General features: G+C 35.8%; 1 protein-coding gene across 1 annotated transcript in view; it reads right to left on the reverse strand.

Moving 5' to 3' along the window:
- Positions 1 to 17530, reverse strand: part of LUZP2 (leucine zipper protein 2) — a 372060-nt gene extending 354530 nt beyond the window's left edge. Inside the window, 1 exon segment of the mRNA XM_032227123.1 lies at positions 17325 to 17530. Within this exon segment, the coding sequence (XP_032083014.1) occupies positions 17325 to 17386 (62 nt within the window). The 5' untranslated portion in view covers positions 17387 to 17530.
- Between the last annotated feature and the right edge of the window lie 812 nt (positions 17531 to 18342).

The following is an 18342-nucleotide window of genomic DNA, read 5'->3' on the forward strand; positions in this document are numbered from 1 at the left end:
AGCCCTTTCTACCTTGCTAATTATATGGTTGCATTAACAATCTAAAAAAGGTGTTGCATATGCACTCCAGTGTGTTACCAAGGAATTGTTTTGCATTCTTTACACAGCTCTTCTTCTAAAGGTTTATTTTGGCTCCATTCAAAATTAGATTTTTTTAAAAAAAAATATTGTTATTTCAAGAACTATGCCTGTAATGATGTAACTTTTCCATGATATAATCAAATTGTGAAACAGTAAGAGGGACAGTTTTTACCTAATCAAGAAACAATGCTTGTCTATTCAGTGGAATGATACAGACTGAATCTCTGAAGACTGTACAGACTAAACATCAGCTGCTTATGTACTTCAGTGCATAATATATATATGGGGGTTACTGAATAGTAGGATATTATTTGAGGCAGTATGCTACAAATCACATTTTTTCCTCTACCTTACTGCAGTTTTTCACTGTGACCTGTCACAGGCCCATAATTAAAATGCTGCAAAAGGATATTTTAAAAGACTAATGGATGAGGCAGTAATAATTCTACTGATGATGGTCTACACAACAAATTCACATATTGTTGTCACAGTACAGATGCATTTTAGCACTCTTGTAACTGGATGACTCCACTCCAATGGGAGTTTTGCAGCAGGAAGTTTTATGCTTTTTCAAACTGGAGAACCTGGACTGTTTTTTATTTAAGATTTAACCCCAATCAAAAGTCTTCCCCTTCCTTTCCTTCTTCCTTCTTTCCTTCCTTCCTTATCTTTCTTTCCTTCCTTCCTTTTTTCCTCCATAGTCTCTCACAGAACCACAGAACACACTTGGAAAATCTCTGTATCGGATATCTACCTAGAAAAGTTGGAATTTGGAAAGACCAAAGAGTATTGATTCTTACAGATTCCTACAAGGACAAGGAGATCTATTTATTACACTGAAGGGTTTTATATAAGAAAGAGATTACTTGAGATATTAAAACTGGATCTCACCATTAGACAATTGTCAATTGGGGTAGATAGCTGCAGAATTCACTTTCTTGGAGTGTGGAGATGAGAGCTGCATGCAAATGGACTTTAGATATTCTTTAGCCAAATTACAAGCAGAAGAATGGGGTGGATGATTGTGCTATATTTCTTGAGTGGAAAGAAAAAGTATCCAGCAATTTTGCAAGTCAGGACACTGCTTTAGTAATAAATTTGCTATTTAAACAGCCCAATAAGAAATGTAATTTTGTATGTCCTTGACTGGGATTTGACTGAAGCAGGAGAATCTAGCATAACACAAAACACCGGAGATATGTCTGTAAAATTTTAAAAAAGGACATTTCACAAATCTCTTGGTCATCTCATCTAAATTTTGCACTTATACAAGAATTCATATTCAACAATTTCTTACCAATCCACTTTCCGCTTAAAAGAGATTTTCAGGCAAATTCATTTTTATTAGTTTGAATAAGAACTGCTTTTAAAAAAAGCAGAACAAATTCTTTATCATAAAGAGAATTTAACATAATGGCTTTGAGTGTTCTTTTTTTCTTACAAACACTAGTTAGAAAAGAGATTTTTCTCTCCCAAATCAACAAAGAGTAGCCCTAATGTGTACACACACACATACCTACGTCATAAGAGTTAATTGGTATAATTTGGCTATTTTAGTTTCAACCTCCAATCATGTTGAAATTAGGCCAAATAAGAGAACAGTGTGAGTATAAAGTTGATTTCAGTAAAGTAGAGAATATGCCAAGACATACATAGGACTGGGTAAGCATAGTCATAATTGGGTTGCTACATTTTGTGCAGATGTGTTACATGATTAGGATTATCTAATGGGTATAACAAGCAATCCATTTCATGGGAACAAGTTGCAAGTCTTGGTTAATTTAATTGTTCCATGAATGGAGACACACAACTGTTTAGTCCTCGCTTTTACGAATGACAGCCCGGCAACAGCCAAGCACGCCTGATTGGCTCTGGTGCGCAATGGCTGAGCGTGGGCTGTCAAATTCGCACTATTGGCCTCCCTGCTTGACAGTTATTTATATGGAGCTGTCAAATAGGGAGGCCAACAGCCATGTGTTTGACAGCCCGCGCTCAGCCATGGCGCGCCGGAGCCAATCAGGCATGGCTGTTGCCGGACTGTCATTCGTAAAAGCGAGGACTAAACAACAACTTCCTCATGCATCTCAACAGCCTATACCCCAAAATACAATTCTCTATGGAAATAGAAGCAAACAACCAACTTCCCTTTCTGGACATCCTAATCTACAAAAAAACCCAATGGCTCCCTAGGACACACCATCTCCTGGAAAAAAAACATACACCAACTGGTACTTAAATGCACAATCCCATCACCACCCTGCATAAATCAACTCTGTAGCCAAGACCCTCATCTCCAGAACCAAACGCCTAGACCACCTGAAAACTGAATTACACACTCTCACAAATGTATTAATCTCCAATGGATTCCAAAGAAAAACAATTACCAATCTAATCCAAAGGGAGACTCCCCCCAAAAACCGAGACACAGAACAGGACAACGGCATCACCCTCCTCCCTTACATCAAAGGCACCACAGATAAAATCAGCAAAATTCTCCACAAACACAATATCAAGACAGCCTTCAACACTGACCAAAAAATAGCCAACATCTTAAGAAACCCCAAAGACAAAATCCAGCTAGAAAACCAAGGAGTCTACGAAATACCATGCAAAATCTGCCCTGCAACATGCATAGGACAAATGAACAGGAAAATAAATGCACATATCGCAGAACACAAGAACCTAGTAAGAAAAAAAGAAAAAAACTTCCTCCCTTTTCCAGCACCTTAAAGCTACAGGACATGAAATTAATTTTGAAGGAACCAGGTTAATCTCCAAAACTGAACACTTCAACAAGAGAATAATTATGGAAGCTATCAAAATAGAGAAACACCCGCACAACATGAATAAATGTGATGATACCTCCCACCTATCAGACATCTGGAAACCAGCCCTAGTCAACAAACGAGACCACCTACCAACCAGATCGTTACAACATGAAACAACAATGGACACACAGCCAGCACCAATCAGCACCAATCTACCAATCTTGATACAACCACAAACCAATTATTCCACTTACTGAAACAAAGCCAGCACTTCACACCCACCCACCAAGATTTATAGAAAGACGGCAGCTCCGACCACGCTTTAAGCCCAAAATCCAGCCTGAAGATGGTGAGTGAGACCTCGCCGAAACATTGCCAAGACAATCTCAATCTTACCCGGGAATAGACCTGAGTACAACAAGACCAGCATACCTACACCTGTGAAAATCTACAAAATACAATAATCTGCAATGCTGTCTTTATCAAGGTCAAAATGCCACATTTCTTGAGTGATATTTTGTTAAATCCTAACTGCTGCAGATTTTAAGTGTGGTGATTGAAGGATTAGTATTATAAAAACAATAACATGGACAGTCAATATATTTTCCTCAACTTGATATTAGTAAGGATCTATTTTAATTCTTAGAAGGCAACACTATAGTTACAAAGTCTGACTGAATTAACAGGAATTACTCTCAAGACATATGTATAATCTGCTTTTAACTGAAGCCTCTTCACAGGTGAGTAGCATCACTTGAAAAATGCTAAGAGGGATATTTGCAGTCTCATCGACCCTTCTATTCCGTTTTACAGATTAATTTGTCTGATTTATCCCTCCTTTTAATCTTTTGGTTGGCTGTGGTCCAAAATTTTCTGCAGTATTTTTTACCTGTTGCTTTTTTTGCTAATAATATACCCAGTCGCATACAACTCTCGACCTCTCATAGTCCGATTTCAAATTTCTTTGACTTACTTTCAGTATTCTGCTTCACATACTTATTGTTCCATCATATTTTCAGTTTTTGAGTGACCTTATTCCTATTCTTCCAGCTTCAGGATCATCTTTTCATTCAGCACTATACCCCTTTTACTATTTTTTTAATGTTTTCCTTCATTACATACAACTAACTCTCCAGGTTTCAATCAAATTATGTCTATTAAAACAAAAAAAACCACCTCAAGTTAAACACTGATGAGGTATTGTTGCTTCAGAAAGACTATTAAATTCATTATTTTAAGGTATCTAATTAAGTAAAATTAAAAACTATCAGAATAATGCCAAAAAATCCCATGACAGAAGGCTATATACAATTTTCTACTGTATATTAGCCATTATAGCCTTTAAAAATAATTCAAGCTTATAGCAGTATTATTATTTCTTTGCTTTTCAATTATGAAAATGTGGGCATCTTTGGGCTTCCAGTGATATCTAATTTAGCAAAATAATAAAGAACCATTCTTTTCAACAAGCAAACTATGCTTATTCAATTTAATAGTTTCTATAACCCAATATTTTAGATCTAAAACAATTTTACCATAATCTATTTAATTAGCATAAACTGTCCTTTGTGCAATAAAATATCATATTTCCCTTATGCCCCCATTAGTCAACTCCACACGAGACATTGCTGGTTTATTACTCTTCAGGAATGTTGCTTAATAGGTAACTACATATTGCTTTCTTCATTTAAAACCATACTAGTTTTATCCAGGTTGACTGCCTATTTCATTTAAATCAATGATACAACTAATGCAGGCTGTAATTCTGCTATGCTGAGAAAAAAAATCCTGCTTCTTCCCAAACTTCCTATTATTAGTTAGTATAGAATTACTCTTGAAGCGTGAACATTTATCTCTTCTAATTATACCAAAACCAGCACAGTTTGCATCCTCTAGTTCCTATCTATGTGACTGTTTTGTCACTCTGCCAATATGTAGGACAACAATCCCACTTAGATCTGGATGGCCTCAACCCTGTTGAACTTTCACAGGGCGTTGAAAAGTGATCCAAAGCCATTTGGGCTGAGAGATTGAGTGCAACCCATTGTTCAATTGTTTTATTTAGAGTTATTTGAAATATAATAGCTTCTTGACCTCTGGCATGCATTTTAGAATGGGTTTTGAATATTGATTTATGTAAATAGAAAATACCAAAAATACAACATAGAAAAAGTTACTAATTATTGAAAGAAACAGCAATTTCAAGGATACTCAAATATATTGAAAGTTAACCAGAAAACTTTAAAACTCATGGTAGGAGTAGTTAATTTACAATTTGTATGAAAGAAAATACAATACAGAACTCTGCCGACTTCAGAAACAAGACTCCCGATTAAAAATCAACCCCTTCTCTTAGTTTGATCATAAAATTATATAAAAATAGAGTTAAATATTATACAGACAGATGTATGGAATGGGTCTTACCATTTCAGAAGCTATTGTAAATCAGCATGGTCCTTCTCTTAATAGCTTTCTTTAAAGCAATAAGAACCCAGGGGCATTAAACTAAGGACTCATGTAATCCAGGCTGCTTCTAAATCTTGTGAGTTTTGGAGAAACTTCAAAACCATCTATGAATACAATACATCTCCTTTGTTGTTCTCTTGTTTCCTATAAGATATGTGAAAAAACACAACTATCTTGGATAAGAGACACCCTTCGATAGATGAGTTGTATAAACAGATGTTTTGCAGTGACAGTACATACAACTTGACATCACTGAAGCTTTTTCTAGGCTTGGGCAAGTGCTTTCAAAGATGTTCCTAACTGTATCTACATGCACAGCATCTTTGTAAATTGATATGATGGTTGAAAGTGATGAAACAGATAATTTCAATTATCACAGTAGGTGTTTTAGAAAGGTGGCACAGATTTGGGGGGATTAGGAAACACAGCAGCTTAAATTTTTAAGGGAAGAAGAGGACTAGGACTTAAACCTTGGAACTTATATAGATATAGGATGAGCCTTGGTTAAAGCCTTGACTATCAAAGTGCATTCATGCCCATATATGTGGATATAATCAGAAACAACTTTGAAGCAGCCATAAGAGCTAAGAAAAAAGATTTCATAAAGTACTGTATGTATTTAGACATCATTAATAGACCTACCTGCATGTGTCAAACTTAAAATGGAAATTCATTCTCATGATAATATTTCATAGCTTTGAGAGGTTCTTTTTTGGGGTGGGGTTAGTAAAAAAAATACTATCTGAATACAATCAAGGTGCAGCACTCTTTGTAATTAATGTAAAGTTGAGAACACATATGAGATACCAAGAAAGTTTGGGGAGAGGGAGGTTAGAGAGGTAGAAGGAATTTTAATGAGCCAATTTGATCTAATGATTAGAGTGTCAGGCTAGAAGCCAAGAGATGATAAGTTTAAGTTCTGTCTTAACCATGAAAGCCAAGTAGATGACCTTGTGTCAATCATTCTCCCTCAGCCCAACTCATCTCATGTGGTGATTGTTGGGGTAAAAGAGGAGGAAGAAGTTGCATTAGATATTTTCACCCCTTGAATTATTTATAAAAGTAATAAAGGAAGAATTAAAAAAATATTAGAAAAAAGAATACTATGTTTCTGAAATCATAAAACATCTCCATAACTTACAGAAGCCTACTTATTTCATTTTGTTGCTGGGTGTTAAAAACAATTTTATGCATCTAATCAATTTTAGGGGCGGGGGAGTAATGCTTTAACTATCTAAACCCTAGCAACTTCATTTGAATTCTGCCAATTTTAATTGCTGGAAATAATAAGCACACATTTATTCATTTTTAAGGGTGTCATTCTTGTTTTGCTTCTGGCCAGTTCAGTGAAGGACAAAATAAGTATGTTGCTGCTTCACCTACATCTAAATCTCCAGCTAAATTAGAACAATGTGGACTGATTCTGAGGCATCTGAGATGAAATGGAACCAAAAGTCACCAAATATCCAATTAGGGTTTTCCAAAGTAACCAATTTTAATTGTTACATTTTAATTGCATTTTTAAATTTTAAATTGTATTAAAATTGTTATTAATGAATAGCAATGTTAATTGTTAAATTAACAATTAACCAGTGGAATAGCTTGACTTCAGAAATTGTGAGTATAATATAGTACCTTGCTCAATAGTAATAACAGAGGGATCTTGGAGTCATAGTGGACAATCACTTAAATATGACCCAGTAGTGTGCTGCAGCTGTCAAAAAAAGCCAACACAGTACTGTTCTGTCCCAAGCCTCTACAATATATACGGACACAGACTTGGCTGTCTGCCACAACTAAGGAGGGAGATAAGCAACCCCTTGGCTGAGAGCCCAGAAAGCTATCTCTATGAAACAAGGCTTAAACTCACGAAATTCTCCCAATCTTTCTCTACGGCTGGATCAGTAAATTGTTGTTTCCTGCAAAATTCCCCTCCCGTCGCCCCACCTATAAGCTCTCTGGGAGGGGTCAATCAGAAGCCACCTGTTCCTATTTCCTTCTGTGATCCTTTTTCCAAAGCTGCTCCCTCCTCCTTGCAGCCCTACAAATACGTACATCAGGGACAGCCTCCCTCTATTCTTCCTCACTGCTCCATGACTCAGACACCACCTGGTGGCCAACAAGCCTCTCTAGTCCCTGCTCTGACTCCGAATACCCCCCAGAGTCTTCCTCAGCCTCCAGGGCGGTCCCATAGTGTTCATTGCTGTCATATTCCACCAACAGCTCAGCCGCTGTTGGACCACAACAAGTATTAAGCTGTATTAATTAGAAGATCAAGATCACATGAAGTGTTAATACCACTTTATAATACCTTGGTAAGACCACACTTGGAATACTGCATCCAGTATTGGTTGCCACAATGTAAAAGATGCTGAGATGGTTAGGAGATTGTAGGCTAAAACATAAAACGAATGGTTGCTGGAATTGGGTATGTTTAATTTAATCAAAAGAAGGACTAGGAGTGAGATGATAGTAGTGTTCCAATATCTTAGGGGTTGCCACAAAGAAGAGGGAGTCAAGCTACTCTCCGAAGCACTTGAAGGTGGGGCAAGAAGCAATGGATGGAAACTAATCAAGGAGAGAAGCAATCTAGAAAACTAAGGAACAATTGCCTGACAGTTAGAACAATTAATCAGTGGAACAACTTGCTTTCAGAGGTTGTGAATTCTCCAACACTGGAAGTTTTAAGGAAGAGATTAGACAACCATTTTTCTGAAATGGTATAGGGTTTCCTGCCTGAGCAGGGAGTAGAACTAGAAGAGTTCCAAGATCCCTTTCAGCCCTATTATTGAGTTTAAAATATTTGACATGCAATTTAGCACTCTAGACCTGAACAGAAACTTAGACATTGTGAAAAACAGTACAATTGCTCCATAAAGAATAAGGATAGGCAGAAGAAAGAGAAGGAAGAGTCATGTAAGAAGAACACCAGCTCTTTCTGATCATAGATGATCAGGCATTCCAAACCACAATCATTTGTGTGAGGCATATATAGGCAAATTTTATTCTTTTTATTAAAAGCAACACTGTAACCATTTTCCTTTTAAAAAAGAAAACAGCATGTAAAAGATCCTTCACCTCAACTTCTGCACTTCTTTCTTTGAAAATAACAGATTAACATCAAAGCATCTCTGTTGATCTTAAAGGTGGCCATCTTGACTGCTATTTTGAAGACACTTCTATCAAATTAAAATGGAGCTGGTGAAACTTTTTATTTACATAACACAACATTTTTAATAAAAAATAATAACGGTGTTTTAAAAATGCATTAAATGTTTAATTCATTTTAATATTCTGCCAATTCACTATTAGATAACTCATTAAACTAACACAACCAACCCTTTGATGTAATTTTTTTTAAAATAATCAAAGACTACTCCTTATTAAATAATTTGATTTGAGCCTCAGTTTGTTGTTTTGGAAAACAGCCTATTTTCATTTGAAACTAATCAGCCACTGCATGATTCATTTGGAGCTAGAATATAAATAAAATGTGGAAATCCAGTTCTATACTGCCCATTGATTAGCATAGGAAGATCACAAATGATTGTGACTTTTCCAATGTGTTAAAAGGTTAGGATGAATGAAATGTTCAGGCACAATTCATCCTTCAATAAGAATGAAACCTGGTTGTTCTGTACCATAGCACTAAACAAAACACCCCCAAATGTTTTTTGTTGTTGTTGAAACTCTAATATACTTTGGAGACTAAAACATATGAAGAATGGTTATAGGAACTAGGCCTGGCTAGTCGAGTGAAGAGAAGGACAGGGGAAACATGATAGCAGTGTTTCCATATTTAAGGGGCTGCCACAGAGAGCAGAGGTTAAGCTATTTTCCAAGGCACCTGAAGGTCAGACAAGGAATAATGGATGGAAACTGATCAAGGAGAGATTCAACCTAGAAATAAGGAGAAATGTTCTGACAATGAGAATAGAATAGGAATAAGAATAGGAATAAGAATAGGAATAAGAATGGGAATAGGAATAGGATTGAGAATGGGAATGGGAATGGGAATGGGAATAGGAACAGGAATAGGAATAGAATTAGGCAGGAAATCCTATACCATTTCAAGCAAATGGTTATCCAACCTCTTCTTAAATGCTTCCAGTGTTGGAGCATTCACAACTTCTGGAGGCAAGTTGTTCCACTGATTAATTGTTCTAACTGTCAAGAAATTTCTTCTTAGTTCTAGGTTGCTTCTCTCCTTGATTAGTTTCCATCCATTGCTTCTCATCCGGCCCTCAGGTGCTTTGGAGAATAGCTTGGCTCCCTCTTCTTTGGGACAGCCCTTTAGATATTGGAACACTGCTGTCATGTCACCCCTAGTTCTTCTTAAACTAGACATACTGAATTCCAGCAACCGTTCCTTATATGTTTTAGCCTCCAATCCTCTAATCACTTTTGTTGCTCTTCTCTGCATATTTTCTATAGTCTCAACTACTTTTGTACCTTGTGGCAACCAATACTGGATGCAGTATTCCAAGTGTGGCCTTACCAAGGCATTATAAAGTGGTATTATTCCTCTGTTTATGCAGCCTAGAATTGTGTTGGCTTTTGAGAAGAAAGTTAGTTTTCTTTTATTTAGATATGACAATCTGTCACTTAAAATCTGAGGTGATGGATGGATGGATGGATGGATGGATGGATGGATAGATAGATAGATAGATAGATAGATAGATAGATAGATAGATAGATAGATAGAAGGATAGACATGTACAGATAGATATATATTTAATATAAAAGATACCAATTTGATTAGTCTGCTTATATAGACTGTTTGCTGTAATAGGCAAATATGCACCTAGATGAGCTTGATTGATTTTGGAAAAAGGAGCTAAACAAGATCATGAAGCTCTGAAAATGACAGATCAATATTTTTCATAATATATCCAAACTGTGAGCTGAACAGCCACATATATTAGATGAAATGTATTATGAGTAATTCATCCAAGCAGCTATCTTTTCTCTCTCCTTCTCTCCCACCAGCAAGAATTCACTAGAACTGCAAATGAATCACAATATACAATATTATAGGCTCATTATCTGAGAAACTATACATCTCAGAGCATTGCTGGATGTTGTACTGAACATTGCCTGGAATTTCAGAAGGATTAGACTGCTTAATCTAACAAATTAAGAAAATCCTTGTTTTAAAGCTAGACGTCATCATCCACCAAAGGCCCTAGACCTTTTGCTCAAAGGTTAATTATACATGAATAAAAATACATCCAAACTGTCCATACATAACTGGATGATATCTTTCATCTCAGCATTAATCCAGACCAAAATTCTATGCTTAAACTCCATCGGAAATAATACACAGAGCTTGATCCTGCCTTATATTTACATCAGTTTATTAAATTTTATACAGCCACATACAAATTATGTTTCTTTTCTATATTTATAATTCAGCCTGACTCATCTACAGATGTTCAAGTGCAGTTAAGTATAGAGTTTCCTTACGTCAATAACTAAACATGAGACCAGGTTGGATCAATACAATATACAGAGTTAATGATAGGAATAGTAATGTATTTGAAGAGGTTCTCCACCATCTTCCCTGGTTATGTATTATCAGAACAAATTTCTTTTGGAAGGAAGCCAAAACTAATTATCATGTTTGGTCTTGACAGTACCTCCCAAAATCTATATTATGCACAGTAAGTTTGTACCATTAGCAAAAATGTTGATATAGATGGTAAATTCCATCAATCCATAGATATGTCAGATTATTTTTCTTGAACTATTTAGCCATAGCTTTGCTAGACACTGAATAACAGTCTAGTGCTTGTAACTGTTATATTACTGAGTAGATGTTAAATAGTTTTCTCCATAGAAGATTATAGATGCTCAAAATATGTCAGAACATTTGATGACTAATGTGTTAAGAAATCTTGTTGAATATATTATTATCTTGGTCTTTTACATCTTTACAAAGGAAAGAAGAAACAATGGTCAAGGGAAACAGGGTTAAAACAAAGGCAAACTGTTGAAAGTATGAGAATGAGAAGCCTTAGTACATCAATTAGTACATTTTGGTCAAAAAATAGAAGTGGAAAATTTTCAGCAGAGCCCCATAATCTTATGTAATTTATATATATTATATTATGACCAGAATAGAAGTTCCCTTGAACAAAATTTCATTTACAAATCATTCCTGCTAATAAAACCTGTAGTATGAAACGTTGGTCATGTCAACATTTCCTTTTGTTGCTTCTTATACAATATATGATACATACCCTTCAAAAACTGCTCCTCCAGATTTCTGGAAAACCCTCAGAAATCATGTGGAGATCTACAGAGAGCAAGAGGCAGCATGCAGAAATAGCTTCTACTGGATTCTAATCTGTCAGCCTTATCAGGTAGACCAGATAGAAAACATGACCAGATAAATTCTACTTTATCGTAAAGTTACATTAAGAGATCCTTGCATGTCTGAAAATACAATTCTGCCATTACCTTTACAGACCAAGAAATTAGGGAGGGTTTCTTCTGAATCTCTTGTTCTGTCTACTATGCAGTTGTGGGTTATGCCATCATCTGACCTAGGCAGAATATCTTTGCCCCATCTCCCAAGGTCTTTCCCACATTCCACTAAATTATCCCTTTCAGAAATGAAAGTAGCATTGGATTTGTGAAAGGAACACTTCGGTCCATCACATAGTGCTTTAATAGTAGTGACAAATTTCCAGTATCTATTAATATTTAAAAGAAACACAAATGCTAATCTGTCCATTAAGATTTGAATTATACTGAGTATCAGTTTTCATAATACATAATCAAAGCAAATGACAATACCATGGTATTCAGAAAAAATATCAATAACATTAAGAAACAGATACTTTTTTTTTTGAAATACAGATGCCAGCACTTACTAACTTTTTCAAAAGATTAACACATTAGACTAGTAAACTATTGGAGCACTGTTTGTCCATGTAAATAAATTAGTTTTGAATAAGAATGTACCGAGTTGAATAAATACACACTAGGTTCTGCAGAGTACTGAATATAGTAATTTACTCCTCTGATTCAATTAAATATGAGTCAAATCCTTTCTATTATACTGTGCTTCCTATTGCACATAATACCACTTTAAGTGTTCAGATATAATGTTCATATCAATTCAACTCACAGAACAGATTGTGACTTTTCAATAGAGCAGCAGTAACTGCATTCCATTATTTCTAAACTATCCCCACCCACCCCAATAAACTAATCTAACAGGGCAGATGCAATTAAAGTACGAAGTCTTAAGTGATTTATGGACTGCTGTTTCCTCTTACTGTGATCTTCAGTTGTGCTTGTGTGGCTATATATTCTCATTTCAGTCCTATAAAACTTGATACTCACGCTGCTAGCTAATGTAAGATTCATCAATAATAGAGAATCTTCAGTGCTATCATATTTGATTTTATATCTATTACAGGAAAGTAGTGAGAAGAATATCATTAGAAGTATTCATGAGTAGTCAAAGTTCAAGGGGAGGTACACAGAATCATTATAGTCTATCATGAGACCCTGTCAAGATGTTCTGTTCACTAACTCCATCTTGCTGCCCTTCCATTAGACAAATACAGAAATTTCTAGTATTTATTTGGCATCCAAAGAAAACTGATGATAACGCTGTTCGTGATATTCTATGCAATATGTCTTGGCAACAATTTTTATTAAGGGTCTTCCCAGTTGATATGTATCCTTAATTGATTAAGCAGAACATGTTTTGATTTATGGATAAGGATGATGGTTTCTGATAGAAATGCTGACGTTCACTCCTTTATCAAAGTTCACTCCATTGTCAATGACAAGCTCAACTACTACTGACTTCTAGAATTTCTCTGAAATAAAAAGTGTTCTGGTCTTTTTCAAAGATATTTTGTTCAACTTCCCGGATTAGGCCATGGCTTTGGGATTTTCTGATTGTTTCTCATTGATGTACTCATCAGGTCCAATTCTGTGTAATTTAGATGTTACCATAATGGCTGATTCATTTTCCATTTCTGTAGGTAAAAGTGATTCTACCTATCTTACTCACTTCCATGCTATCTTCCATAAAAGTATCTTCCTATTATTACCTGAAGTTTCTGTATTATTTCTGTGTTAATTATTTGATTTAAGCTGTCCCCCGGAGTACATTACCTCGCCTACGCTTTTCAATCTCTTCAAGAATCATTGGGAAATTGGAAAGGTGCTTTTAAGGGTATTTTTATTCTTATCAGGTATGCATTTTCCTTCTACCATATTCTGAGAAGTCTGAGGAGGTTCTACATGGATGGCGAACTAGATAAAACTAGACAAACTAAAAACAAATTTGGATGAAACAGAAATACCATTGATATGAGTCCAGCCAATACTGTAGTTGAATTTCAACTCACTAAGGATAGCGCTTCATCCCATTAAAAAAATCAGGTTTATAACCTGGGACATTGCTGGACTCAACTTTTCAATGAAAATATATAGGCATTAAAAAGTTTTTGTTGATGAGTCAGCTGAATACTTTTCCTGGCATGATCAGATTTAGCTGTAACTTTTTGTTTTAATTTAACATAGCTCAGTTGAATTACTGTAATATAAATTGCATGGAACAATTCTTAAAATCAGGTTGAAACTTCAGTTAGTACATCTTAGTACCTTTGAAATATAATGGTAATTACAGTTCAAGATGCTAACTTATTATATTTGAAGATTTAAGCTATCTGAAGGACAGATGTGAACTAGCTCAGTCTTAAAGTTCAACCATCACCTTTCCATTCTTGGTGCATTGCTGTTTTTAAAGCATCTTTATGTTTGAATGTTTGAATGTTTATTTCATTTGTATGCCGCCCTTTTCCCCCGAAAAGGCAGCATATTAGCTGATATAGCTTGCAATAAGTAGTCAGGGGATTGAGTTGTAATACCATACTTGTTTCTTGTATTACTTCTTGAGTGTATTAATCCATAACAGCAAGGAGTTTTTGTTTTTACATTTACTTAGGTGTTGCCATGGCACATTTAGCTCATGGTCATGGGTAAAATTGCTATGTGATATGACTAGTCAGAAATGGAGTCAGAAATAGAGTTAGAATAGTCAAAAATGGAGTTAGGGAGACAGTTTAATCCTCAAAGGTTTTCAGGTGTTTTTTTAATTAAAATATTATTTCCTAGGTCAACCATATAATACCCAAAGTGCCCCATATAAGAAAAGTCAATGCCTCCATCAGTGCCCTCACTGCCAAAGTCTAGGCAGTCAGGAAACACAGTTCCCATACTTTGCTTGGCTAAACCATGGAACTACTTACAGAATTTTTTTCTGCAAATTTTTACATGATAAGTTGACAGCAAAATACTTGTTATATTTCTTTTTCCTGCTTACAGAGCAACTATGCCTGAGCTAAGCATTTTCACACAGCAGGATAAAAGAGTCCCATCTTCAGTACAGCAACTGTTCTTTGAAATCTTCTCTGTATGGCAATTGCCTAAACATTAGCCATATGCTGGGAAGGAACAATCTGAGATGTTGAAAACTAAATGACATTCTTCTAGAATAAATGATAGGAGAAAGGTAACTGATTTCAGTAATCTCTTCAAGGTAAAAGTCTACATCTCCCACAGTCCACATTTCCTAAAGTAAGGTCATTGCAATGAAGCAATAAACAAGACTTTTTATCTACTTAAGCAGATACCTTCAAACACACTTTACAACAAACTGTTGTCTTCCTATAAGAAGAACTCTCCTAAATATGGAGATTATTGTTACTGGGTCCTAATATGTGATTTATTGGACCTGTTTAATGGAAGAAACATTCAACAAAAAAATTGATTGCATTATCTCAAATCCTTTACATTTTTATTCCTACTGGAATGTAACCTATTTCTTTAAAACACCACTTTCTATTTGGTTTCTATTGCCAAATGTTCCATTTAAAACCACTTAATTGGCATTCCTCAAAGAGCTAAAGAAGTTCCAAGAAGTCATTTTTAAAGACTGAATCCGTATGTAGTACTCTATTTTCAACATCAGAAAAACTGTTTCTGATGAATTCATGCAAAGCAACTTTATTTCTGAAAGTTGTCAGAAGAAGTTTGTACGGGAGTATCTATGAAAGTCTATTTTTCCAGTTTTATTGTAATTCTAGCTTTTAACCCCCCCCCCAGAAGAAAAGGGAGGTGATTATTTGCAATTTTGCAGCTTTTATATATCATACTGGCAAGAAACATTTCTTTGGGCGATAGCCTTTCAAAGTTTACTAGAGAAGATCTTAAATTAAAGCTGATCTTTTGATCAAATGTCCTTCCACCAAGTCTCTTCAAGTTTTCTTCTAAAAAAAATTCTGGGGAAAGGCAAACAATTATGTTCATTTTCTACACAGTACATAAAGGAGATAAATTGGCAAGGCTAAAAGAACTTCACTCAAAAGTTCATTCATCTCCCGGTGATTTGCTGGACCATCTATTTCTTCAGCTGGAATTTAGCTCTAGTATCATTTGGAGAAATACCTAAAATTTAAAACTACTCTAGATTACTCACACAGCTTGATACAGAGATTCATATTAAGAATATTTCCAAAATCGAAGTGGATCGTCAGATAATAGGCAACTCACAGTACCAAGTTCCAAAGGGATCTACACAGTCTGTCAAGACACATAATTATTACAATGGTTCATGACTGATTAAGCAGGAGAAAATATACCAGTTTCCCCTCCAAAATATAGACAGTTGAGTAATTAGTCCTGCTATGTTTTATTATCTGGTTATTTGTGGTGACTTATATGACTCCTTGAATTCTTTCTTCTTGGTTTCACTTGTACTTGACAGGAGTCCTTCTATAGGTGGATAATCTTTAAAAACCCAACAGTTTAGTAAGTAATCTTGCTTCAGTGACTAAACACTTAGAACTCTAAATAGAAAAAGCTTTTCCAAATCCACTGTAAAGAAATATTGCTAGAAAACATAACTTGGCAGAAAAGCCTTGAAGCATTTCTCTCAGGATAGGCATAGCTCTCTGCAGACTGTTTATTGCATTTCCCAGAGACTTAGAAGTTTACCAGGTACTTAATAAGCAACAAAGCAAAAGACTGCCACTCTCTCATTTATAGGCTTCAGAAAATTGAAAAAACACACACTGATAGTAAGGCTGATGAAGAAATGATTTGTTCAGATCATACCTTGCACACAGCATTAACTTTCTATCTGTGTGCTCGGTGACTCTACATCAAATTTCACTTGCAGGACAGAATGTGTATATGTGTGTATATAATCTGATTCTCATACTCCAGAATAAAGATCACATGCACATCCACAACTGCAAATCCTACATTTTATCATCTTTTCTCTTTCATTGCTAAAAGGGTATTCTGCATGCTTTTTTCTGTATTAATGGAACTTTTTAAATAATCTTGGTAGCATCCCAATGTCACCTCACCCTTACAAATACAAATACAAACACAAACATAACACTTCACAAATACAAACATAACACCAACAAGACATTTTTTTTTCTATTGCAAAACTCCCAGTGAAATAAAACCCTTCCATGCTTTAAGGTTTTGTTTTGAAATCAAATGCAAGGTATAACAAAGCCAAGTATATTTCCTATTTTTCTGGTGTCGGGTTTTTTTTCCCATTGGAGGACATAAAAAATTACTAGTGCTGGATGAGCACTTATTGACATGTGAAACTGTTTTGCTTAATCACAAATGCATTGGGTCACTGCAGAGCTTGGAGTTTTCCTCGTATTGACTAAGAAGATGAATGGACTTGACTAACTAGCAAATGACCCAGAATCAAAGTCTCTTAAGCACTGTTTCTCTTCTCTTTCTCTCTCAGTGTATGTATGAGAGAGACAGAGAGAGGCATTGTGAAAAGGAGGAGAAGGAACACAAAAGCTACCCTAGTATCTGCACAACGGAAGATGCTGTCTGAACTTCCAAAGCAGGAAAAAGCTGGAACAAAAAGCCTGTTTTTTTAAAAAAATCACCTTAACCGCTTCTCAAACCTCCGTTCCAAGTCAGAAACAGCTGGGTACTCACCTGGTGCTGAGAACCAGAACAGGCAAAAGGATTAGCAAATACTGAGTCAAAATGAATTTCATTTTGCAAAGGGTGGCTGTTTCGTTCTCTGGAGCTGCTCGACACTCTTCCTCTCTTGATTCCTCTTGTCTTTCCCACCAGCTCTCCGATTTCTAAAGTCCTCCCTCTGCAAAGAAGCTGCTCCCGCGTATGACAGTCAGTAGATCTGAAAAAGCAGGCTGACCAACACACTGACTAATGAAGGCAGCCTAGAGTGGGGCTTGAGCTTCAGGAGTGATGTCACAGGCAACGGAGTTGCTGCTATTGCTGCTGCTGCTGCTGGAAATCTCATGCCTGATAGTCTGTGATTATTCAACACAGGGACTCTATTGATGTCCTGAAGGATTTGTTATTACTAGCAGTTTCAGTGGCAACAGCAGAGGGAAGCGAGCACCCAGCACATGCTGCTTCGTGCTAAGGGCTCATCCTAAATTCACCCTAAAAATCAAAATGTCGAATGAAAGTTGGGTCATTTTCAGGGGTGAAGACTTATTTAAATGAACAGCCAAGTTTCAAACTCACCTCCTGCTTGCTGCAAGTGAAAGGCAGCTCTTCAACTCACTATGACTAAGAAGTTGTCCTACCAACTAGGGGCACATGTTTTTAAAAAACAAACAAACAAACCCTTGAAGTGAATCTTTTCTCTAAAGATCCAATTGCCATCATTGGAATCTTTATAGAGGTTAATCCACATGTAAGCTTTCTTTGGGTGTCATCCTGATAATTATTCTGTTTAAAGAAGCAATATTTGGCATCAATTATTAAAATTTTAATTTGAGGGGGAGAGAGAGAGAGGGAGGGAGAGGGAATTAAAAGTCCTTAAAGAGGGTTTCTTGACATCACTCAACATCCATTTGCCAATGAAAGTTAAAGTCCTGAATGTCCTTCACAGTCTCCTAACATAAATAAAACTCTACTCTTGGGTGGTAAAAGCTTTCTACAGTATATTTTGGTTATGTCAAAATTTAGACTTTAAAAC

This window comes from Thamnophis elegans, chromosome 1 (assembly GCF_009769535.1).
Source record: "Thamnophis elegans isolate rThaEle1 chromosome 1, rThaEle1.pri, whole genome shotgun sequence".
Taxonomy (NCBI): Eukaryota; Metazoa; Chordata; class Lepidosauria; order Squamata; family Colubridae; genus Thamnophis; species Thamnophis elegans.